The sequence below is a fragment of the Colias croceus genome, chromosome 2, assembly GCF_905220415.1.
Source record: "Colias croceus chromosome 2, ilColCroc2.1".
In the NCBI taxonomy this organism is placed as follows: Eukaryota; Metazoa; Arthropoda; class Insecta; order Lepidoptera; family Pieridae; genus Colias; species Colias croceus.
The window spans coordinates 6,542,231-6,564,480 of NC_059538.1; the positions used below are offsets into that span (position 1 = coordinate 6,542,231).

At 32.4% G+C, this 22,250-nt stretch overlaps 1 protein-coding gene across 1 annotated transcript in view; it reads left to right on the forward strand.

The window, feature by feature from the left end:
- The window catches only part of LOC123705666 (extracellular sulfatase SULF-1 homolog), a 66,120-nt gene that overhangs the window by 42,274 nt on the left and 1,596 nt on the right, over positions 1–22,250 (forward strand). The window contains exons 4-13 of the mRNA XM_045654588.1: positions 6,525–6,676; positions 13,224–13,393; positions 18,041–18,179; positions 18,850–19,037; positions 19,268–19,432; positions 19,584–19,773; positions 19,851–19,989; positions 20,073–20,224; positions 20,426–21,900; positions 22,087–22,201. Coding sequence (XP_045510544.1) covers positions 6,525–6,676; positions 13,224–13,393; positions 18,041–18,179; positions 18,850–19,037; positions 19,268–19,432; positions 19,584–19,773; positions 19,851–19,989; positions 20,073–20,224; positions 20,426–21,900; positions 22,087–22,201 — 2,885 coding nt within the window. The remainder of the gene's footprint in view (positions 1–6,524; positions 6,677–13,223; positions 13,394–18,040; positions 18,180–18,849; positions 19,038–19,267; positions 19,433–19,583; positions 19,774–19,850; positions 19,990–20,072; positions 20,225–20,425; positions 21,901–22,086; positions 22,202–22,250) is intronic.

Genomic DNA, 22,250 nt, shown 5'->3' on the forward strand with positions numbered 1-22,250 from the left:
AAAATGTAAATGACTCCCAGTTTGATTTTATAATTTGTTCATTCATTAGAGCAAATGAATGAACGAGCCCGCCTACTCACGTCCAATATAAAGGTATTCGTCTAATAGAACTGGGCAATATATTATAAATGCCTGCAATGTAAATTTATTTACGATTATTTCTTTAACATAATGTTATGTGAGTAGACGAGAATATAATTTTTAAAAGGGTTTTAGAAATGGAGGTTTGTAAATTTTATAATCAATAAGAAACGCCACAAAAATTATACGGTTATTGTAGTTTAGTTAAAGTAAATTAAAACATAGTGACCGGATAGATGTAGAGTTCTGTATATGACTTTATGCTTTGGCTCTAGGTACTAACTAATCACAAAGAACTTTGTTGATAAGTTTATCAAACTTTGTCTACGCTAATTTTATAAAGAGGAAGGCTTTGTGTTTATGTAGGTAGGTACTTGTATGAAATTAAATGAGCTTTTGATTTATAGTGGACCAATTGAACATTGCTTTCGTCAACAGAAAAGTTATAAATTATAATATACTTATTTTTTTTCCCCGGTTAGTCTGGGATAAGGGGCTAGGATTTAATATTTGTGTTAGTCTTAATTTGTTAATTTTTTTTAATATAAATTAAATTACTATTAGTTTCTTATAAGTAGGTAACAATATACTTATATGATTACTGATAGCGAAATACCCCGAAAAAATTTGAGATAGTGCTTACTACGTAGGTTGTTTGTGGGTGTGTAATATAAGAATCAGAAAAAAAAAAACAGAATCATTGATTTATTAGTATTACATTCTCATTGAAAGATTTATTTGTTATCCGTATATTTTGAGTCAGTTCATAAATTCCAACATTCCTAAATGTGGTACTTGTAAATTAAACTGTTCTGAATTATAATGACTTAAACGGAAGTCATTTATAATGTAAAGCACTAAAATGTCAAACATATTTCAGTGGTGCGGTTGCTTATTACTGATGATGTTTGAAACCACAGTTTGAAATTGGCATTGTGTGGTTATGGCGAAACGTGGTGTCAATTACGAGTAAATAAAAAAAAGGTTTTTACAATTTAAAACAACATGTTACATGACTAAATATTGAGTTTTGGCGATTTTCTAAATAAATATTAATCCACATAAATGGATGACCACGAATCGGGGTTGGTTCATAACGCCGTGCGTGTATACATTTTTCTGCAATTTTCCAAATTAAAATTGTCTTGATAATTGGTCTGTCGTTGATTATTATTATTAAACCTAAGTATAAATTAGTATAGGTATAGTCTGTGTTGTTTATTTTATTTAGCAAGCGGTATTCCCAAAACCGGAGGATTTCCATTCCTTGGGTATATTTTGTGATATTGTATAAATTGTTAGACGAATATTATTGATCGCATTAAAATTATCACAGCTATTATTGGTGAGCATTGTGTTCCTAATTAAGTTGTCAATAGACGTCCTTGACTGGATCTTGTTACGGTGCCCACCCACTGTCGATAGCAGCTCGTTAGTTTATTTTTGGTCATTGCCATTCAAATAAGCTAAAAAAATATCACGGAATGTTTTGATAAACATCTGGATTCCTAAAACTTCGGGAATTGATTTGTTTCACTGGTAGTGTTTTCAGATACATTGTTTTGTGTAGGTAGTCACTTAACCAAGTTTACAAAAGTGTAGTCCCATGTCCCCATGTAAGGTGAAGGGCAGATGCATTATGCATACATTCACAAAAAAATTATAGAATATTGTTGTTAATCTTATCAGCTTATTTTACTATATTGTATCTTCATACAACACCATGCTTAGTCTAATAATAATTCTATTTTTGCAACTACATGTATACTTAAAGTCATGTTATAATCCAAGTAGAAAATTTATTCACATAATTTTGTGTTACAGAATATAGCAAGCGTTAATAATGTATTTGTGGTGATTTCTCAGAAAACATCTGGCTTGATAAAGTGATAACAGCTTTCTCGAATGGTACACATTGTAATGTGAATAATGATAGTTGCATTATAGTGATAGCCTATTTCTCTTGTAAACAATATCTTAACATATTATTATAGAAAGACTTTCCAAGAAAAGCTATAAGTTCAAAATTATTGTCTGTCTTCTAAAATCTATGTGTAGATGTTTATTTGTACAGTTCAAACGATTTGCACCATTACTTTGAGACTAATTGTCGTTGTTGCACATAAAATACTATATAAGAACGTTTATAAGAAGTAAATAATGCGATAGTGTATAATTCCAATAAATATTTATTGTACTTACAGATTTATAGCGTTGCTCTAGCGTTAGCTTGCGACATCGGACACTGTTAAATAATTCATAGATTTGTATAATCGGCAGTTAGTGTGGAACGCCCACGTGGGTCACGCAAATACTTGAATTTATATTGTGGTCCATTGTTAGTACAACATTTTATATATGCGAATGAAAGTCTTAAAAAATATAAATTTCAGAATATTCTTCTTTTGTCTTCCCCACTTTCCAAATCCCAGTTCCGATAGGAAAATAATGTTTAACGTCAATTAAATAATAAAAGGATAGAATAAAATAGAGTCAACATTTTCATTGATTTATAATGAAAAAAGCTCTGGATGTTAGCTTTAAATTAAATCTTCAAAAATTAAGATAATATGTACACGTATGAACGATTCAATCATACCAGCAAATAATTACGCATGTTACATGTATTCTCACGCTCAGAATATAAAAAGTTTACATAATTTTTTGCCAAATATATTTGCTTATAAACATATTATATAGGTACGCTTAAAGCTTATAGCTCTTAGCTCGTATTTCGGTAGCCAGTTTGCGGGTAGATGTTCAAAGCGGACGGCACTTCCGCTTGGCTCGTGTGGGTGTCGCACGTGCCACTTCACCACCTCGTTAAATTACATTCATAACATGCTTGTAAATTAAATTAAGCTTAACTACTAGCTGAATTCACTGAATAAATCATACAGTTTTCATATTAGGAGAGGCTGATGTTATAAAATCATCATGTTGTAAGTTTCTCAACTCATAACATACCCTCATATATCTACATATGACTATTGTATTCTGTGCGATATTTTCACACAATCAAAATGAATGCTACATGCTCTTGGAAGCCGTACAACTGATTTCAGATCTAAATACAAATCTGCAAAAACTAGTGTAGGAGGTTGACGACTATTGTTATTAAATAAATAAGTTAGAAAAACTGTTCTCAGAAACACGTTCCAATAATAGGTGATTCTTAATTTGTACCTTCGTAGGTTTAATTGCTTCCGCTCGTGCCTGAGTGTGGGCGGCGCGGCGCCTCGCTGCCTCTGCGCACACCATTCATAAGTTTTGTCAATGAACCATTCGATTCAAGCTATTATGGAAATCACTTTTCATTTCATTTTGGAATGTTTTAGTATAATGCTTAGAATAATATAACAAAGCAACTTTAGAAGTAAATAAAACGAGGTGTGTTTGCACGAACTTGGATAGGCTTTAATGCAAATGAATAGAAGAACAAATCTTTTAGGCTTAATTTTTAAACTTATTATTGTAGTAATCCAATAATAAATTAGTAAGGCACCTACCCTATTTTACTAATGATATTGAGATTGTTAGGTTACATTATACAAAGTTTGATTAATAAGTGTTCTACAATCGCACGAAGTCGCAGTACACAAAGCAGTCGCAGTTTACAGAATTTAGCTCTATTGTTGACTCATTAAATACTAGAATTAGACCTACCATAGTCTGAAAGTGATTGTGTAAATTAAGCAGTGTTGCGTGACATCACGTTCGCTTAAATGTAAAGATAAGTGGCGAACCATTGACATATTTATTACGATTGACTCACCAGGATATGTACCAACTAGTTATTTTACTGTACAATTATTATCTTGCCAATCAATTAATGTATGAGATACTGTATAGATATAACATTTGTAAAGCAAAAAGTGTTTTTTTTGTTCGTTAAAAACCAAAACAGACTTGTCGTAAATATGAAACGTTAATTAGTACGAACTATATCTACTAATTTGTGCTACTGTTGAGTGCAGAAATATAATATTCAATTTAAATAAAGATCAACAAATCGAAGAAACAGTTCCGGGAATATTGTTAAATTGAGATACCCCTGATAAAGTTAAATTAAAATTTAATTTAAATAATTACGAGGCATTTAATAAAACGACATTAATAATTAAATAGTGACAGCTTTAGCGATGTAGGTAGTCGCAGTGATAAATATTATTGAAGATGATTAATGTTCCAAGGACGCCTTTATTAGGACCGATGTAGGTCAAGAATGCTAGCAATACAACGTTATCACAATAATAGTATTTCAACTACAATGTAAAGGTAACTCTAAGCGCTCAAAATAACATAGCATTTAAAATCTATTATCATCTCTAAGAGACCGTAAATTACATCAGCGACTGCAACAAGCACTGTGGAAATGATTAATTGCCGTTCAATATTAAATGAATTAGTAAGTTGTTGGCCTGTGAAATAACTTAAAGCTGTTGAGTGGAGGCCATAGATAAAATCGAACTAGTTTATGCATTTGCTTCAGGACATTTCCGTGCATATCAAACGTTTAACAAATCAGACGTCAAGTTATTAAGAAACCTCATATTTTATTATACATTATTGTAATAATTTAAGATTTATTGATTAGACCGGACTCTCTATTGTTAATTATTTAAAATAATAATTTAAAAAATATATTCATGAGTTTTCAATCTATAGTGGTTTAAAGTTAACTCAAAAATGGAGCATTTTCGTAAATTTTCTAAAAAATCTTAGAGAAAGTGTAAGAAATGTTATAGTATGCTATATATTCGTGATCTACTCAATAAGCTCTTTCATTTGATACCCCACACGGCATGTTTTGGAAATTTTTATTTTTTTCTTTGTATGCCATATTTAATTACCGGGGTGGGGGGAGGGGGACCACAAAACTGGTTGGCAACATCTGTCTATAGGATGTCTGGGATCTATACAATATATATCAGAAGTCAGATTTAGGTCCGCTATTTTTGCAAACGAACATCTCCTTGGAGCCTGCTCTAGATGTCTAGTGGCTTATTATGAATTGTTTTGTATAGAATTCCTTTCAACGGGTTAAATTGCTAACAGTTGGGGTAAAAAATGATTTGAACATTAATTAAAACCACAATTAATTAAACTCTATTGAAATTTTCCATCTATAGATAGTGAATGGATCTGAAGGCGAACAGTTTAAAAGGATTTAATTAAAATAATAAATTATGAGGTAACAAAGATTGCGCCAGGAAAGTGCCAGGGGCTAAGGTGAGCTCGTTACGTTGTGAATGACAACGGAACGAAGAAATGGTGTCACTTACTGCTCGAAATTTTTGAGTTTTTAACAACGATGTGGGTTAAGCACTGTGTTGGCTCGTTAAAATAAAATAAAATTGGATGTAGGTTACAATTTAAGATACAATTTTTAACTAGCTACTCCAGATAATATGATATTTTCGGAAGGTATTTATTTGGACTTATTATTATTATTTGTAGAATAAAGTTACATTATTATATGCGAGATACTCTATGAAATGAACATCGCAAAAGGCGACATTATTTATGTGCAGATTAGGATTTGATTTGGATCAATATTTAAAATGAGATTTGGATATTGACCGCTCACTCTGAGTATCGTTAGAAGTTTTCAATATAAAAGCGTTTCACTTTAACAACTTAGTTCTGTTAGAATGTGGTACTTTCTCCGACGTATGAAAATATTTAAAGAACTTTTATTAGTTAAATATTTTTCGTGCACTGTTACATTTTTCTAAAATTTATTATTTTCCATTCTCTGTTATCAATAAGTGCCGACTTAAAGATTATTTTATATGTATTAATTTTATTTAAATTCTATTAAATTTTTCATCCATTATCTACTTAATTCCTTTTAACACAAAAATAAAAACAATAAAATCGTCAGAGATAAAGTGTCTCTCTTTAATCAATTTAGCATTTTTTCAATTAAGCAGCGAAAAGCAATGCAAGCATTTCGAGCGGTCATAAAGGGGGTGAGAGATTTCAGTCAACGTCCGTGAAGAGATTAAGGTCGGGCGAAATGAAATTCCAGAGTCCTCCGTGAAATAGGAGCAAAGCTCCCTGCCCTGGGACCGATAAATATCTGGTCTTAATGAGGTTAAAGGTCTTCTCAAAATTTGGATACGGGACGCCGATCATATAAATGAGTTATGGTGCCAAATAATGATATGATTTTATATACTTCTATTATGTTTTGGTAACGTTGGATTATATTATGGATAGAATTAGCCTGTGGAGAGGTCTTCTTATTGTGGTTTTAACTTTTATATATATTCCGAACATGATTCTTTCTTAACTTTTTTTCAATATTGTAGTTATCTACTAATAATGAAAAAAAACCAGATCAAATTTAACAGACAAACATCGTTTAATTTAGTGGATATTATTATATTATTCTTAATATATCATCATGTTGATAAAAATTTATATTTTGTTCACAGGTTATTTCGGAAAATATCTGAACAAATACAACGGTTCCTACATACCACCTGGCTGGCGTGAATGGGGCGGCCTTATTATGAACTCAAAGTATTACAACTACAGTATTAACATGAATGGGAAGAAAATCAAACACGGCGATGATTATTTTAAGGTAAGTTTTTTATTTATTTATTTATTTTTTTATTTGACACTTCATTACACACATTGTTTTTATAAAATATAAAAGTATATACCTAATAAGTCACAATGTTACAGCTTAATATGTGTAACGGGGCGGCCTTATCACTTCAGAGTGATCTCTACCAGGCGACCCCTTAGGCAAAGGACAAGTGTTTGCTGTATAAAGGGAGGCATCAAAATCTTATTTTAAAAACTAAACAATATTTTACAAACATACATATTACTTAATAATTACATAATAATATATACCTACTAAATGATAAACATACACATATAAAAATATAGTTAATAGTTATTAATTACTTAAAGTATTAAGGTCACTACTCAGAGCCATATTCCAGATCTAAATAATATTTATGTATTAGACGTTTAAAAGAAGTCAAAGATTGTGCACGTCTTATATCCACAGGTAAAGAGTTCCACAATCTTACAGCGGTTGAAGCAAATGAATAACTTAAGAAATCAGTTTTTTGAGTAGCCACACGCAGTGTGAGTCTTTCTTTCGACCGTAGAGTATAAGTTTCATTCTGGAGGAATTCAAAGTTATTCTTAAGGTATGAAGGCGATTTAGGGTCAAAAAGTACTTGATACAAAAGACGGAGAAAATGTATATTACGACGAGATCGGATTGGCAGCCACTTGAGTTTTTTTCTAAAATACGAAACATGATCGTACTTCCGAAGCCCAAAAATGAAACGTATACAAAAGTTTTGCAGACGCTCCAGTTTATTTAAAAGCTCCTGCGTAAGATCCGAACAGCAAGCGTCAGCGTAATCGATAATAGGCAAAAGAAGGGATTGTGCCAGTATGATTTTCGTGGAGAATGGCAAGAAGTTACGCAAACGCCTTAGCGAGCAAGATGAAGCATAAACCCTACGACTCACCTCTTTTATGTGATCACGCCAAGATAAAGTTGTATCAAGGTACACACCAAGGTTTTTAACAGTTTTGCTAAAAGGTATAACAATGCCATCAATAGAAATAGGTGTGAGGTTCTCCCAGTCAAGCCTTGAGATGAGACGGGGGCTACCAATGATGATGACCTGACTCTTAGATGGATTAATGGTAAGGCCATAGTTTGTGCTCCATTCAACAATCCTGGCTAAATCAGCATTAGTTGAGGCTATAGCATGTGATATATCTTCGAGGCTTGATTGAGTGTATATTTGCAAGTCATCGGCGTAAATGTGGTAGAGAGAAGTTAAATTACTTGTGATAGAGTTTATAAATATCGCAAAAAGAAGAGGAGACAACACGCCACCCTGCGGGACACCATCAGTAATGGATGACCAGGATGATATTTTATCATCAACTATAATGCGCTGTCGCCGTCCACGCAGGTAACTTTGAAACCAATCAATCACCTCTGGAGATATATTAATTGAACGAAGCAGACCTAACAATACTCTATGATTGACACTATTAAAAGCATTACTAAAGTCTAAAAGAGTTAATACGGTTAGCTGCTTATTGTCCATACCTGATCTGATGTCGTCGGTAACCTTAACCAACGCTGTCGTAGTACTGTGACCAGGACGGAAACCGGATTGGAAAGGACTAAGGACGCTGTTTTTGTTCAGAAAGGTGGTAAGTTGTTGATGTATCAAGCGTTCTAGGACTTTGGAGAGGAAGGGTAAAATGGAAATAGGGCGGAAATCAGTGGGATTACTGGGATTATTTTTTTTTGGAAGAGGTATAATTTGAGCAGCTTTCCAAAGGTCAGGAAAACTGCACGTAGTTACGCTATAATTTAAAATATGGGTGAGGATAGGAGAAATAATATCAAGGATGGGAATGATCATACTACGACAGATAAGATCACTTCCGACCGCATTAGAAGATATGGACAGAACGTTCTTCTTAATATCACAGTCGGTGAATTGATTAAAGACGAATGATGGGAATTGAGGTGTTGGAAGTGATGAAAGATAAGCTAAGGTACGATGAATTAACTTGTCATCGAAGGAGGTAGAAGAAGAAGAGAAGTGTTGATTTAAAGAATCGATGTTAACATTATGCGGGAGATTGGTTTCTGATTTTCCAACACCTAAGGTTCTAAGAAATTTCCATGTTTTTGCAGTGTCACCACTGTCAATAGATTTATGGATATGGCGTCGTTGTGCATCTCTACACAACATGTTACACCGATTCCTGATATTCTTATACTTCAATTTGGCTGCATCAGTTTTTGCGGACTTCAGTTTTGACTTCGCTCGGTTTTTCTGATTCATAATAGCAACAATATCCTTGGTGAGCCACGGCGCAGGCAGATGTTTCTTTTTAACGCGCCTTAGCGGTGCATGCTTATCGTATAAATGAGTAATGATGCTATTGAATATACCCACTTTAGCATCAATTGATTCAGCTTCAAAAACATCTGACCAGCTCATTTGTCTGGCATCAGACAAGAGGTTCTCCTGATTAATTCCACCAAAATTACGTAGCAACAGGACAGATGGTCGAAGTTTTGGTGGACGTAATTTATAGGACAAGTAAATTAGTTCATGACAGGAAAATGCATCAGCAGGACATTGATCAAACTTCGCAACAAATTCGGGAGAGGAGACTATCATGAGATCTAACAGAGAAGGGATGCAACCAGGCATAAAGTGAGTAGCATTTTGGGAAAGAACATGAAGGTTAAACGAGTTAACAAGGCCAAGAAATTTGTTGGAACGGTGGTCACGTTTCAGAAGACACGTATTAAAGTCCCCCATAAAAATAACATGTTTGTAAATCGGTAAGTAGTTTTCAAGCGTATTTTCTAAAGATGCAAAGTAGTCTACTAAAAGGGAAGGGCTGTAAAATACACCAAGTAAAATTTTTGAGGGAGAAAGATCCAGTTCTAAGAGAAGATGTTCTGCTGTATTTAAAGGTGGAGGCTGGGGAGAAGTACTTACAATTTTATAAGGCAAGTGTGAGCGAAGGTATATGGCCACACCACCGCCACCTTTCCCGATTCGGTCATTACGAATTAAGTTAAATCCGGGAAGGGAGTAGGAAGATGAAGGAAGACATGGCTTAAGCCATGTCTCAGACACAAGTATTGCGTGAATATTATTCGACACGAATGACGCCAGCATATCCGGAAAATGAGCAGGGATGCTTTGAGCGTTCATATGAATAACATTTAAATGTTTAGGTACGTCGCAAAAATAAGCAGAGAGAGTAACGTCCAAAGGTTCTGCAGAAACGCTATGAAAACTATCATCACTGAACGAACACTGTGATGAGATACTAGATAGACAATCATTAAAATCTGAAATATCGCTCCGAGACATTTCTGTAGAAAAGTAATATATTTTAAATAATAGATGAGAACAAATAAAAAAGTACAAAAAATACACAAATAAATAAGTAAAAAGAAAAGAATGAATGTGCAATGTAATAATATGAAAATAATAACTAAGGTATAGGTACTAACACTAAGGGAAAACAATTAACAAATATTAAATAAACTAGACAACTTTAAAATATAGATTATATAAATACAAGAAATACTACTAATACTTTTAATTTATTGAAATATAAATAAATGAACAATACTTATATTACTAATAATAATATAAAAAAAAATATAAAAATAATAATTATAATTTTAACTAAGTTCAAAAAAAAATTTTTATCCTTTACCTAAGGCATCTTACATTAATTATTATGACGGCAACACAGAGGTATACAACAATAATTATCAGTGTACTGATCTAAGTCTTGCATATGTCATAATATTGACATAGGACATTTGACAGATTGACACTACAGCAATCATCAATTCAGTTTTTGTGGCTTTTACCTTTTACAATAAATTTACATACCTACATTTTAATCTTTGAATCTGTATTCAATTTTAACAACAAACTTATTAAGCTAATAGTGAAGCTAAAGAAGACGTAAACAAAATTGCAAGTTACATTTGCAATCAACGATTCAATTTTAACATATTTACATATTTAACTAATATAGTGATTAATAAAAAACACATAAACAAATTTGCAAGTTACAGTTTAAAGCAATCAACGATTCAATTTTAACATACTTATCTAATATAGTGATTAATATGAAACACATAAACAAATTTGCAAGTTACAGTTTAAAGCAATCAACGATTCAATTTTAACATACTTATATAAGTAACTAATATAGTGATTAATAAAAAACACATAAACAAATTTGCAAGTTACATTTTAAAGCAATCAACGATTCAATTTTAACATACTTATTTAACTAATATAGTGATTAATAAAAAACACATAAACAAATTTGCAGGTTACAGTTTACAGCAATCAACGATTCAATTTAAACATACTTATTTAGCTATTACCTAGTGAATAATAAAAACAATCAAAATTGCAGGTTAGGAACAGTTTACAGCGATCATCAATACAACTTCCATATACTAATTTAGCTAAATAGTGATCAATAAAAAACCCTTAAGTACTTAATCAAATTTGCAGGTTACAAATGAGAATAAGAATGAAATTATTGATAATATAAGGAAATTGAATAAATCAGTTTTATAATTCATAATAATAGGTGAGAAGTGTACATCAAAAACACTACATTCAAATTTGCAGGTAACAAATTAAAGAATGAAGTTAATGATAATATAAAGAAATTTGAAAATAAATTAACAGCTACTATGTTTAACAAAGTATATAGAAGTAATTTATAACACAAAAATTATTAGCTAGGTATTACTTACATAATTAATTAATTTAAGTACCAATTCAAATCCTTACATCACTGATTAGATACTAGCTACTTTCAGTTTATAGTTGCTTACTACAATTATTGGTTTATTAAGATGATTGAGATTTAGATTAAACTTTAATTAGGTAAGCGGCTAGCCAAAGTTAGTTAAGGAAATAATGAAAATGAAAGGTCTACCAAAATAACTAAAATCTTTTATCTTTATATCACAAATAATTATAGGTTATATGCAATTCTTGATAATGCAATGAAATGAGAAAAAAATAAACATTAATTTAGATAATAAATTTAACAAAAAAGGCATAACTAGAAGTAGCATGTATGTTGTGATGGAACTATAATTACTTAGGTACTATTTAATTATTAAATATACATAGGTACAACCAATTAAAGAAGAGAAAAGAGAGTAAGTATATAAATAAAAATAGGTAATAGATTTTACAACATTACTTAGCTTTACGTCTTGACCGCTGAGGATATTTCTGAGCAATTGTATTGTCTTTTGGGGGCGCAGGGATATTGTCTGAAGTAGCCTCAAGATCTGATATGCACTCAATACGCCGTCGTGAACCATCTATCACTGCAAAAATCCGGCCATTAGAAGTCCAGCATTTATTCACACCATAGCGATTTCTTGCTGCCATGAATACTTTGTGTCGCTCATTAGTCAAGAATTCAGATAAAGTAATTCCTGACCCTCTAAGATTAGACTTTGCAGACCAGATTTCTTCTTTCATATTAGATTCATGAAATTTAATAAGTATAGGTCTTGGTTTGTCACCTTTTAGAGCTCCTAACCTATGACAACGTTTCAAACTGACACTGGAGAAATTGGTCACCTTAACTTTTTCAGTAATCACTTTAACAACACAATCAGTCGGATTTTCATTACTTTCCTCAGTGATTCCATGTACCAAAAGAATATTCCGCCTACTCCTCATCTCCTGCTGATCCAGTAATTTTGCAAGTGAAGCAACTTGATTTTGGAGACACTGCAAAGACGACAGGACAAATGTACGAAACGCGTGGAATTCCGAAATCAGTTGCGGAGGAGGGTCTGCTGATGAAGAAGTCGAGTTTTGTAGTTGCTGGTGAAAATCAGCCATCTTTTTTTGAAACATTTCGGACATATCCATCATTGACTGCTGAATTGATTCCATTGTTACCTAAGTGCGGTGCAGTTTTCACAAACACCTGTTGCGTTTTACGTATTTAAACTCGGAGAAACACAATGGATGTAAGACACAGTAGGCAAATTAGGGCTTTAGAACATATTTTATACTAGTTCTACCCAATAAATATATTTTTAAAATACTTTTTAGTTAGAGCACACTTAAAAGTCGTTTTAACGTTTTCACGCCTACCCTCGAACTGTGTAAGTTTAAGGTAGTTTATTGTTATCATATATTTCGGTTTAATAAATAAATTTGTGGGTATTGTATACGTATTTTATTACTTAATTAAATGCTGTGATTAAATGTCATAGGTATGTAGGGTAGGTACTTTTGGAATTTGGTACAATCTAAGTATTTTACATTGTTATCTATTCTCACGTACGTAATTTTTTTTCCTATTTCATACAAATTACATGCATATTGGATTATATACCTACGTCTTAAGTATAAATACGACGTAGCCTGCTGTAATTTATGCTCGCAAATTTTCCAATATGTGTGTGTGTGTGCATAGTGTATTTATTTTACGAATTTGTAATGGCAGCTAATTTCCAAGAATGAAACAGTAAACAATGCGATGATTTACAGCGACATTGGCAACAAGCCAGCTACATATAATTGTGATTGTTCCAGGATTACTATCCAGATTTAATTGCGAATGACTCAATAGCGTTTTTGAGAGCGTCGAAGCGAAGATTTACGAGGAAACCGGTACTGCTTGTTATGTCCTTCCCGGCACCACACGGGCCTGAAGACTCGGCGCCGCAGTATTCGCATCTATTCTTTAATGTAACGACACACCAGTGAGTATATCTATAATGACCAAATTAATATTTTGACACAATTTACCGGCCTTTTATGATCATCAAATGGTTATGTTTCGTAAAAGTAAGACTTTAAGGTTAAGAAATACGGTACTTATGTATTTCTTCATATTTTTATTTTGAGACGTCGCATCACACCCGTGTGTGAAAGCACTTGAGACGATCGAATAACACTTTAATAATCATCATATGATTAATAGTCAGCTAGGATAAGACAGATATTAATAGTATAGACTTCTTAAGCATACTATTAGGATGATTCAATAAAATTGGGTACCATATCATATATGTACTTTATAATAAGAGAAATTGAGCTTTATGTGTGCAGTGCACACTGTGCACAAGTAATAAAAAATAATTGTGAAATGAAATTTTGTCAACATTTGCATATAAAATAGATTGTCTAATGTTGTCTATAACCTCTAGCCAATGATGAAAAGAGTATTTTTGATCTCTTATAAAAAAAGGTAAACAGTAAAATTCAGACGCCAACCCGCACTTGGCCAGCGTGGTGGATTATGGCCTGTACCCTCATAGGAGGCCCGTGTCCCAGCAGTGGGAACGTATATGGGCTGATGATGATGATGATGAAAATTCAGACGATTTTCCACACATCTTCATGGTTTTTACATAGTATAAAGAGAACTATCTATGGTTTATTCAAATTATTCAATAGGTATCACTTACAATTTAAAATTAATTATCTTAGGTTTTAAAAATAAAAATCATATCGGTGAAATTCTTGCAATAAATTAGGTAAGTACCTATACCCAATATTAACTTAATATGTGAAGATTTACTAAATCTGATGTAATATTATGCTAGTTATCAGTATCATCATAACATTGCGATTATACAAGTATGCTCACGAAGAAGCATCGGAATTTTCATTCAAAAATGCCTGCAAGTCTGAGAAGTATACGTATGTATTATATAAATACAGCTATTCATTCCATTCGCTTCTACGACAGCTTCCTCACAAGTCAACCGGGTGAAACTTAACAGCATTTGCATTATGTAATTTATACAATATTTTTTGATACAATCAAGAAGAGCCTTAATTTTATTCAAAGAAGTCTTTCTGCCGACTTCCATATTACCTATCTACTATAAAAACAATAATAAAAAAATGTACGAATAAAAATATGCTAGCTATATTGATGACCCAACAAGACACGAAGTCACGAAAGTTAAATATTATTTTTGAATTCCTTCTAGTTGTTTTGCTTGTGCAAAAGTTTGATTTGGATTAAAAACTATAGTGATGGATTTAAGCAAACAGAGAAACACAAAAACTATATTCCTTATATTAATTTATTTTTATCGTTCTGTGTGTCACAAAAAATGCAATATTGAAACCGTTAAAATTAAATCAAAATGAGACGAGAATCTTTACCAGACTTACGGAGCATGTTTCTTAAATGTTTCAACAAAAACTCTAATTGCTTCGGTATTTTTGCGAGCTTAGCGGCCATCTTACATCCCTTAAATATTTAAGGAGTTGACCGTGTTTTAGGGTTCTTCAACCATGGAGAGAGTGACCCTTACACTTGTCTACAACGGAAGCTATTATGTCAATTAAACTCGTCTAGCCTGCAACAAAGTAACATAATAATATAAAGAACCACTACTTAATCTTCAGGTAAAATTTTTGAAGAAACAATAGACTTGAGGATAGGTAGTTAGCTACTTTGGTACCTATTATTAAGTGATACCTATGTATTTTATATCTTACATATCTAACTGCATTTACCTGTACTAAATATCTTTTCATAATAAATTTGATTGTAAGTCGTTTCTTACAGTTAAATTTTATAAATACTTAGGTTTTTATTGCATAAACATAATGATCATGACATCAATGCTAAATATATTTTACAAACATTCTAATCGATTGCATGGCGTGTTTACGAACAAGTGATTATATTATCAAGTAATTTGTCTTAAGAGCAACTACGGAACCGTTTGGAATATCGCATAAGAACCTTGTAACGACCTTGTTTTTTTTCTGAACACCAAAATTTCACGTACCAACATGAGTACTTACCGCTGTGAATAATTTTACCTTTAGGTAACCCAACGCCGATTTATTTTTCATGGAAAAAATAGCTAACTGCTGTACATAGAGATATAAAAATTTACAACTGTAAGATAATGTCTTGTTAAAGAGCATAAATCTTGTATATTTCACGCATGCTGCATACAAATTATTGTTGAGGTTTATTACTTGGAATTGAACGTAGTTCGTGATAATTAGAAAATTATTAATGACTGTGTTAACTGTTAAATATTGTTCTAGTTTTCTATGTCTTTCTAGTAGGTAGGAACCGTACTGAGGAGTGAGGGATCACCGTTATGGCAGTAAACTGCACACACGATCAGTGATCACGTACCATGAAGACATATTATTATTTTTTATGTTTTTTTTCACTACCTGGAATAAGCAGTGTACCTATATTTATTTAAATACAATATTCGAAATTTTAATCTCGATTATAACTGGCTGGCTAAAAAATCGATTCTAAATATTCGGTACCCAATGACAGCTGAAATTAATTAATGTGGGCTGTGGCACTAAAAAATGCATTCAAATCCACGATCAGATAATCTGATTTTTTAATGAGACCACCAAGGAACTATTTTATACAAAAAGAATACGAAAAGGAAGTATGGTTATACTTTTCGTAATACCTATCGAGAATATTAAGATATACGAGTCGAATTTATAAGTGACGTTTTAAGACGATTACCAAAACTAAGTTATGTATAAAAACAACTGCAACTCCTTTGTTTTTTTGCCTCGGGTAAGTTATTTGCATCTTGGTGTGATTAATGACTATACATTGAAGGCTTTGATGGCTTCCGCGTTATGGCTGAGGTTATAATATAGACGTAGATAGGTATATTATAAAGCGAGTTTTTCGCACACCGTCTGGGCGCCACCGCCCGGTGTAAAGTTGGCAACTGACAGTGTTTTTTTTTAATATTCAGGTTTACTTCGAGAGCTATGTATATAATATATCATAGAACTAACAGGTGTATCGAATTTGTTTACCAACTAGGTACATGGGGGCCTGTAATAAGATTTTAAATTTACTTTTTTGGTTAATGGGGCTTAGGTACATCAAATAAGAACATAGTGTACATATTTGTTTATTATAATTTATACCTTCAACTGGTAGTTACTAGTTAGGTAGGTACATTCAAAGCGTTGTATCTGAAACTGTTCTGAATTTATTCATTAGAATAAGTTTATTCCCCTACGATTTATGATAAAAATTGGAGATCTAAATCGTTGTTATAATTTGTTCAGCATCTCTTATTGATTCTGTTCTTTCAGTGTGGCCACCAAACCTGTCTGGGGGTCGAGCCGACAAACAGGATTGCAATAAAAAATAAACACATAAAAAGTATTTTAATTTTAAAATATTGTAATGATACCACTTAAAAAAACTACAAAATATAACAAAATGATAACATCGGCGAATGTTGTTTAAGGTTTATCAAGACCTTTATCAAGGGTTTTAGATTAATTAGTGTGTAAAGCTTTGTTTTTTGTTATTAATAGGTACCTTTATTTCTGTTTTTTATTTTTAATTATGTTAGTACACTGATTACTCCGAGGTTTCTGAACCGATTTACGTGATTCTTTATTGTTCGATGCGGAATGGAGTCGAATTGGTCCCATAAAAATGTTATTCGGATAGGCCCAGTAGTTTTTTTTATGAGCATTTTTGTATTTGTAAATGTTGCAAGTGCAAGTTTGAAGTCGGTTGTTTTTAACGCAGTTATCACTTGTGTTTGATTATAATATATTGTAAGTATTGTAGTAGGTAGGTATTTTATGACTCCATACAAAAAAATACACACCCATCGAAGCGTTGGTGATGATAATTACTATTTACTTTTTATAAGGAAGTATGAACTGGCAAATTTATTGGGAAAGTAATACGTTGCATTTCAAATCGACATGGTTAATAAAATATATTAAACACCTAGAGTTACAATTAGGTCATAATATATAGATACATATCTATATTAAACACCTAGTGTTACAATTAGGTATTACATAAATTACCTATACCTATTAGTATGAATAATAATAACTTACTACAAATAAGTGAAATTATCTTTGTTTAGTCTTTTTGCGCCGATGCATCATGCATGACGATAAACCACATGCCACATATTTCGCCCTTGTCAATTAAACGGGTTAATTAATTGATTATTGTTTGAGTTTTTTACTCTGCTTTAGATCAAGTTCCGGCAAGGCGGATAATTGCACAAGCAGAATAATTACTTTTATAACTCTGTTTTTAAATTACAATATTTTTGTTTAATAAAATATTATCAACTCTAAAATTAAAACATTTCTTCTCTACAATGTATTTAAATACAGTTAAACTTATTGATAGTGAAGTATAGCGCCCGGGAAGTTTGCGCATCAAGTTTTAGTACATTTTTATATGCGCAAGCTTCTTCCACCACGCTACTTTTTGGCCAAGTTTGCCAGGCGCTATACACGCTCTACCAATGAAAAAAATCATTTACAACTACTTAGTTAGAGTAATTCTTACCTATGAAAATAATTATCATGTCGTAGTATAACCGTATTCATTATTTCAGCACACCTACATATGACATGGCGCCAAATCCTGACAAGCAATGGATACTTCGTGTGACGGAGAAAATGAAACCCATTCACCGCCAGTTCACAGACCTCTTGATGACCAAACGTTTGCAGACACTGCAGAGCGTTGATATGGTAATATTATTCAGAAGTTAGGAACAAATATGACATTCTATCGAAATTATTTTAAATCATACTATACCTAACTGAATATTCATTGCGCCTAATAATAACTCCAATAAGTAACAAAACTAGTCTAATAGCGAAATATCGTAATATTTCAACAAACTATTTTATAATTTACCATTCAGATTTCATTGCACTCTCCAGGCAAATTATAAAATTTTATGGCTGCAATTAATAATTAGGACTATTCATCTCAAAATCTGTTACCGGTTACGCCACATTAAAATGTTACTTGAGCAAAAAATCAAAACGCTTCTAGTCCGTAGAAAGACGAGAGGCATATAAACTTATTACCTAACAACCTCTATGATTATATTTTAATACACAGTTTTAATACCTCCACGAGTGAGCTATTTCATATTATCATACTAGGTAGGTAATATAGGTATAGATTTTTTCTTGATATTAAGAAAATGAACGTGAATAGTAGCGGAATATTGTAAAAAAAAAACTAAATTTGGTTATATTGAAATATTCTAATTCCCTGTCTTTATAGTGATTTGTGATATAATAAAAATAATGTTCCTAGATACAAACAATGCTAATCCTAAAAGCTTATGCCAGGAAAAAGCGTACCTACGACGTAAGATGACGTTAATAATTATGTTCAATGTTGCAGGCAGTAGAACGGGTGTATCAAGAATTAAAGGCCCTCGGCGAATTAGATAACACGTATCTCGTGTATACCTCGGACCACGGGTATCACCTGGGACAGTTCGGGCTCGTAAAGGGAAAAAGTTTTCCTTTTGAGTTTGATATTAGAGTACCTTTTCTAGTTCGTGGACCCGGCGTTGAACCTGGCACTGTGTAAGTTACAATGTCACTTTATAATAGTTTTGTGTTATAAACAAATGTAGATAGAGCTAGTAGTTATTTTTCAATTTAAATTAAATATCATTGAAAAGTCGAGTTGTTTGGCAGAAAATGTTCCGTGACTAATGATGAATAGTTAATCTTAAAAATATAAGCTGTGTCCAAATCCAATTCCGACAATTCTTTTTATATAGGTAAAATTACGAAGCTTATATCAATTTCAGCGTCGACGATATCGTCCTAAATATAGATTTGGCGCCAACTTTTCTGGATATGGGCGGCGTGGACCCTCCTGCACACATGGATGGTCGTTCATTGCTGCCTCTGCTCCAGCCTAGAAGGAGAAGAGTGGCTGCTGCACATTGGCCGGATACTTTCCTTGTAGAGAGGTAAGAAACATGTGAAACAAGATATTAAATAATAGTTTTGCATTGTCCAAGCTTTTTTTCCAGCCAGTATATTAATAATACTATATAACACTACGTTCAGTTTTTGCATAGGTACTAAATTCACACTTTTATAAATGTTAAAATCTTTAAGTTCTGGACGTCGTGAAACTCAAGCTCATATTATGGAAGAACGTCTGCGCGCTCAGAAGTACAGCCGTGAAATGAACGAGAAGGCAACAACACCGCATCCCTTTGAGTCGTCTTCGGAAAGTGGAGACTTCGACTATGATTCGGAGGATGACTTTTTAGAACTTGACGACGATACCGATGATGATGATGATGTGAGTATTGTATTTTTTTAATTAAGTATGATGTTTAAGTTTTTTTTTACAAACTAAAACCCCCAATCAATGTATAGGGTACTGCAGCAACAGGTGCAAGTAAATCTTCTGAGCCGTTAATATCAAATGAAAGTCACAATCCAATCCTTGAAGCCAGTTTAGAGAAAGTTCTGGAAGCTGATGATCCTAACTCTAATGAACAAAATTATTTGTCAGGTACATAGGTTTATGCTTTATTTATGTTTGAATTATGTTTTTAGTTAGTTTAAATGTTCAATATGAATTTAATGTTCTTCTAGAATCATCGGAGACTAGTATAATTAATGGAAAGGCAGCACGTCTAGCTGCGGAATGCTCAAAAGCTGAGCTAAGAGCTCCATGCTCTGACAAACGCAAGTGGAAGTGTGTGCTTGTTAACGGTCGATGGAGAAAACACAAATGCAAATACGAGGTAACACAATATTGCATTTTGTACCTATACAGATATAATATCAATCATAAAACTTAAATTTATAATTAGGATGGTTACACTTAACAGTTAACTATACTATTTATATTTCATATTGATAATATTAAAAAACAGCTCTATCGATATAAAATTTGTCTCCAATTTTAATATAATACCTACGTGTATCTGTAATATTTCTTACAGCCAAGTGTAGTTGAACCTCAGCCAAAAATGAGCACAAAGAAATGCGCATGTTTTACACCTAGTGGTCTAGTATATACAAGATTAGAAACTGACGGCAATATTGCTAGGCGACCGGCTGATCTCCATAGAGAAAATATAACTAGAACTAAACGTTCTATGAACAACGACGTTTTTGAACCCAACACAGTTGATAGCATCCTTGAAGAAAACCCTAGTATAGGCCATTTGAGTTTCCAAAATGAACCATTAAATGAAGTTGAGAAAAAGAACGTCGAAGATAAAATAGACAAACTGATAAAAGAGACTGAAGCCTTCTTAGAAGCTTACGAACGTACCAAAGATACTATAGATCATAAGAGAAGCAAAAGAAGGGCACAACACTGGAATCATAACAAACACAAACAAAGAAATCAAGGCATGATTAATAACAATGATTCAACATTAGAGTGCAAACTTGAAAAGGATGGCACAGTTAATTGCTCACAAGTTATATACAATGATTTAAAAGCCTGGCATACTAACAGATTAAGTTTAGAAGATCAAATAAGACAGCTAAAAACGAAATTAGAAGATTTAAAAGAAATTAAAAGACATTTAAAAATTAGCAAGCCTGCTCAAGTAGAAGTTCAAACTATTAATCCATCGTACATAATTAACCGCGTGCAGAACAAGACTATTGCAAATGGCAATAACACTAATAAAGATTCTATGCGCAAATTTCGAATACAAAGACTAAAGCCTAAACAGAGAAATACTGATTTATTTGAAAAAAAGTTAAAACACACAAATGAGTATAGTGTACCTACAGTAAACACTAATATAAAGGATGATATTTTACAAATACAATTAAAAAATAATACAACCACTATGCCGAATATATTCGAGTTACATAGTATAAACAGTAGTAATATTTCCAATAATAGAACAAAAATTCTCGAAGATTTACCGAAACCTCAAGTCACAACAATTATTACCAACAACGATAATTCCGACAAAAATATAGAAGTCGTCGAAAAAAGTACGCTATACAGTTTATCAACATCAATTGATGAAATTACCACCGAATTTTCACGAATGATGGAATCATCGAGCATCAGAGATCCGTTTGCAAATGTATCTGTTCCAAAAACTGATAGCACAACAGCAGCAACTGATTTTTATACCACCGCGAAGTATTATAATTCTGAAGCAGACGTTATACTTTCCCATCATCAAAACCATATGCATAATAAGTCGATTCAAAGAACTACGGAAACGCCCCGATTTCTTTCTAAAGGGAGGCCTGTATCGTCTACAGCGGGGAACTTGGGGCCAACGAGATTTGATGCTTCAGAGTATGAAAAACTTAACCCTAATAGGGGAACTCCAAACAACATGGATATATTTAGTAAGCCTACAGATATATTTCAAAAAAGATTACATCCTCTGTTCATTGAAAATGAAGACAAGCATGTTTGTTACTGTGAAGAAAATCGGTAAGTTAAAGACATTGTTATAATAAATTAACAGTTGTCTTTTATTCTGTTTTTTTCGTTTATTTAATTACATGTAAACATTACTTATCGATCATGTTGATAAATTATATAATCTGAGGCAAATTACTTAATCTTAATACATAAACAATTCTTAATATTTCAACAAAGACTTGTTAATATCGACAGAAAAGTTAAAGGACCTGCTCAAGCTTATCTAGAAGCAGCTCAAAGGGCTAAAGAAGAAAGACGGAAGCTAAAAGAACAGCGATTGCGTAAGAAGTTAAGAAAAGCTAAAAAGAAGGTATAAACGGATACGAATGTTAGATTTTATGCTCCTGTTGATCAATAAT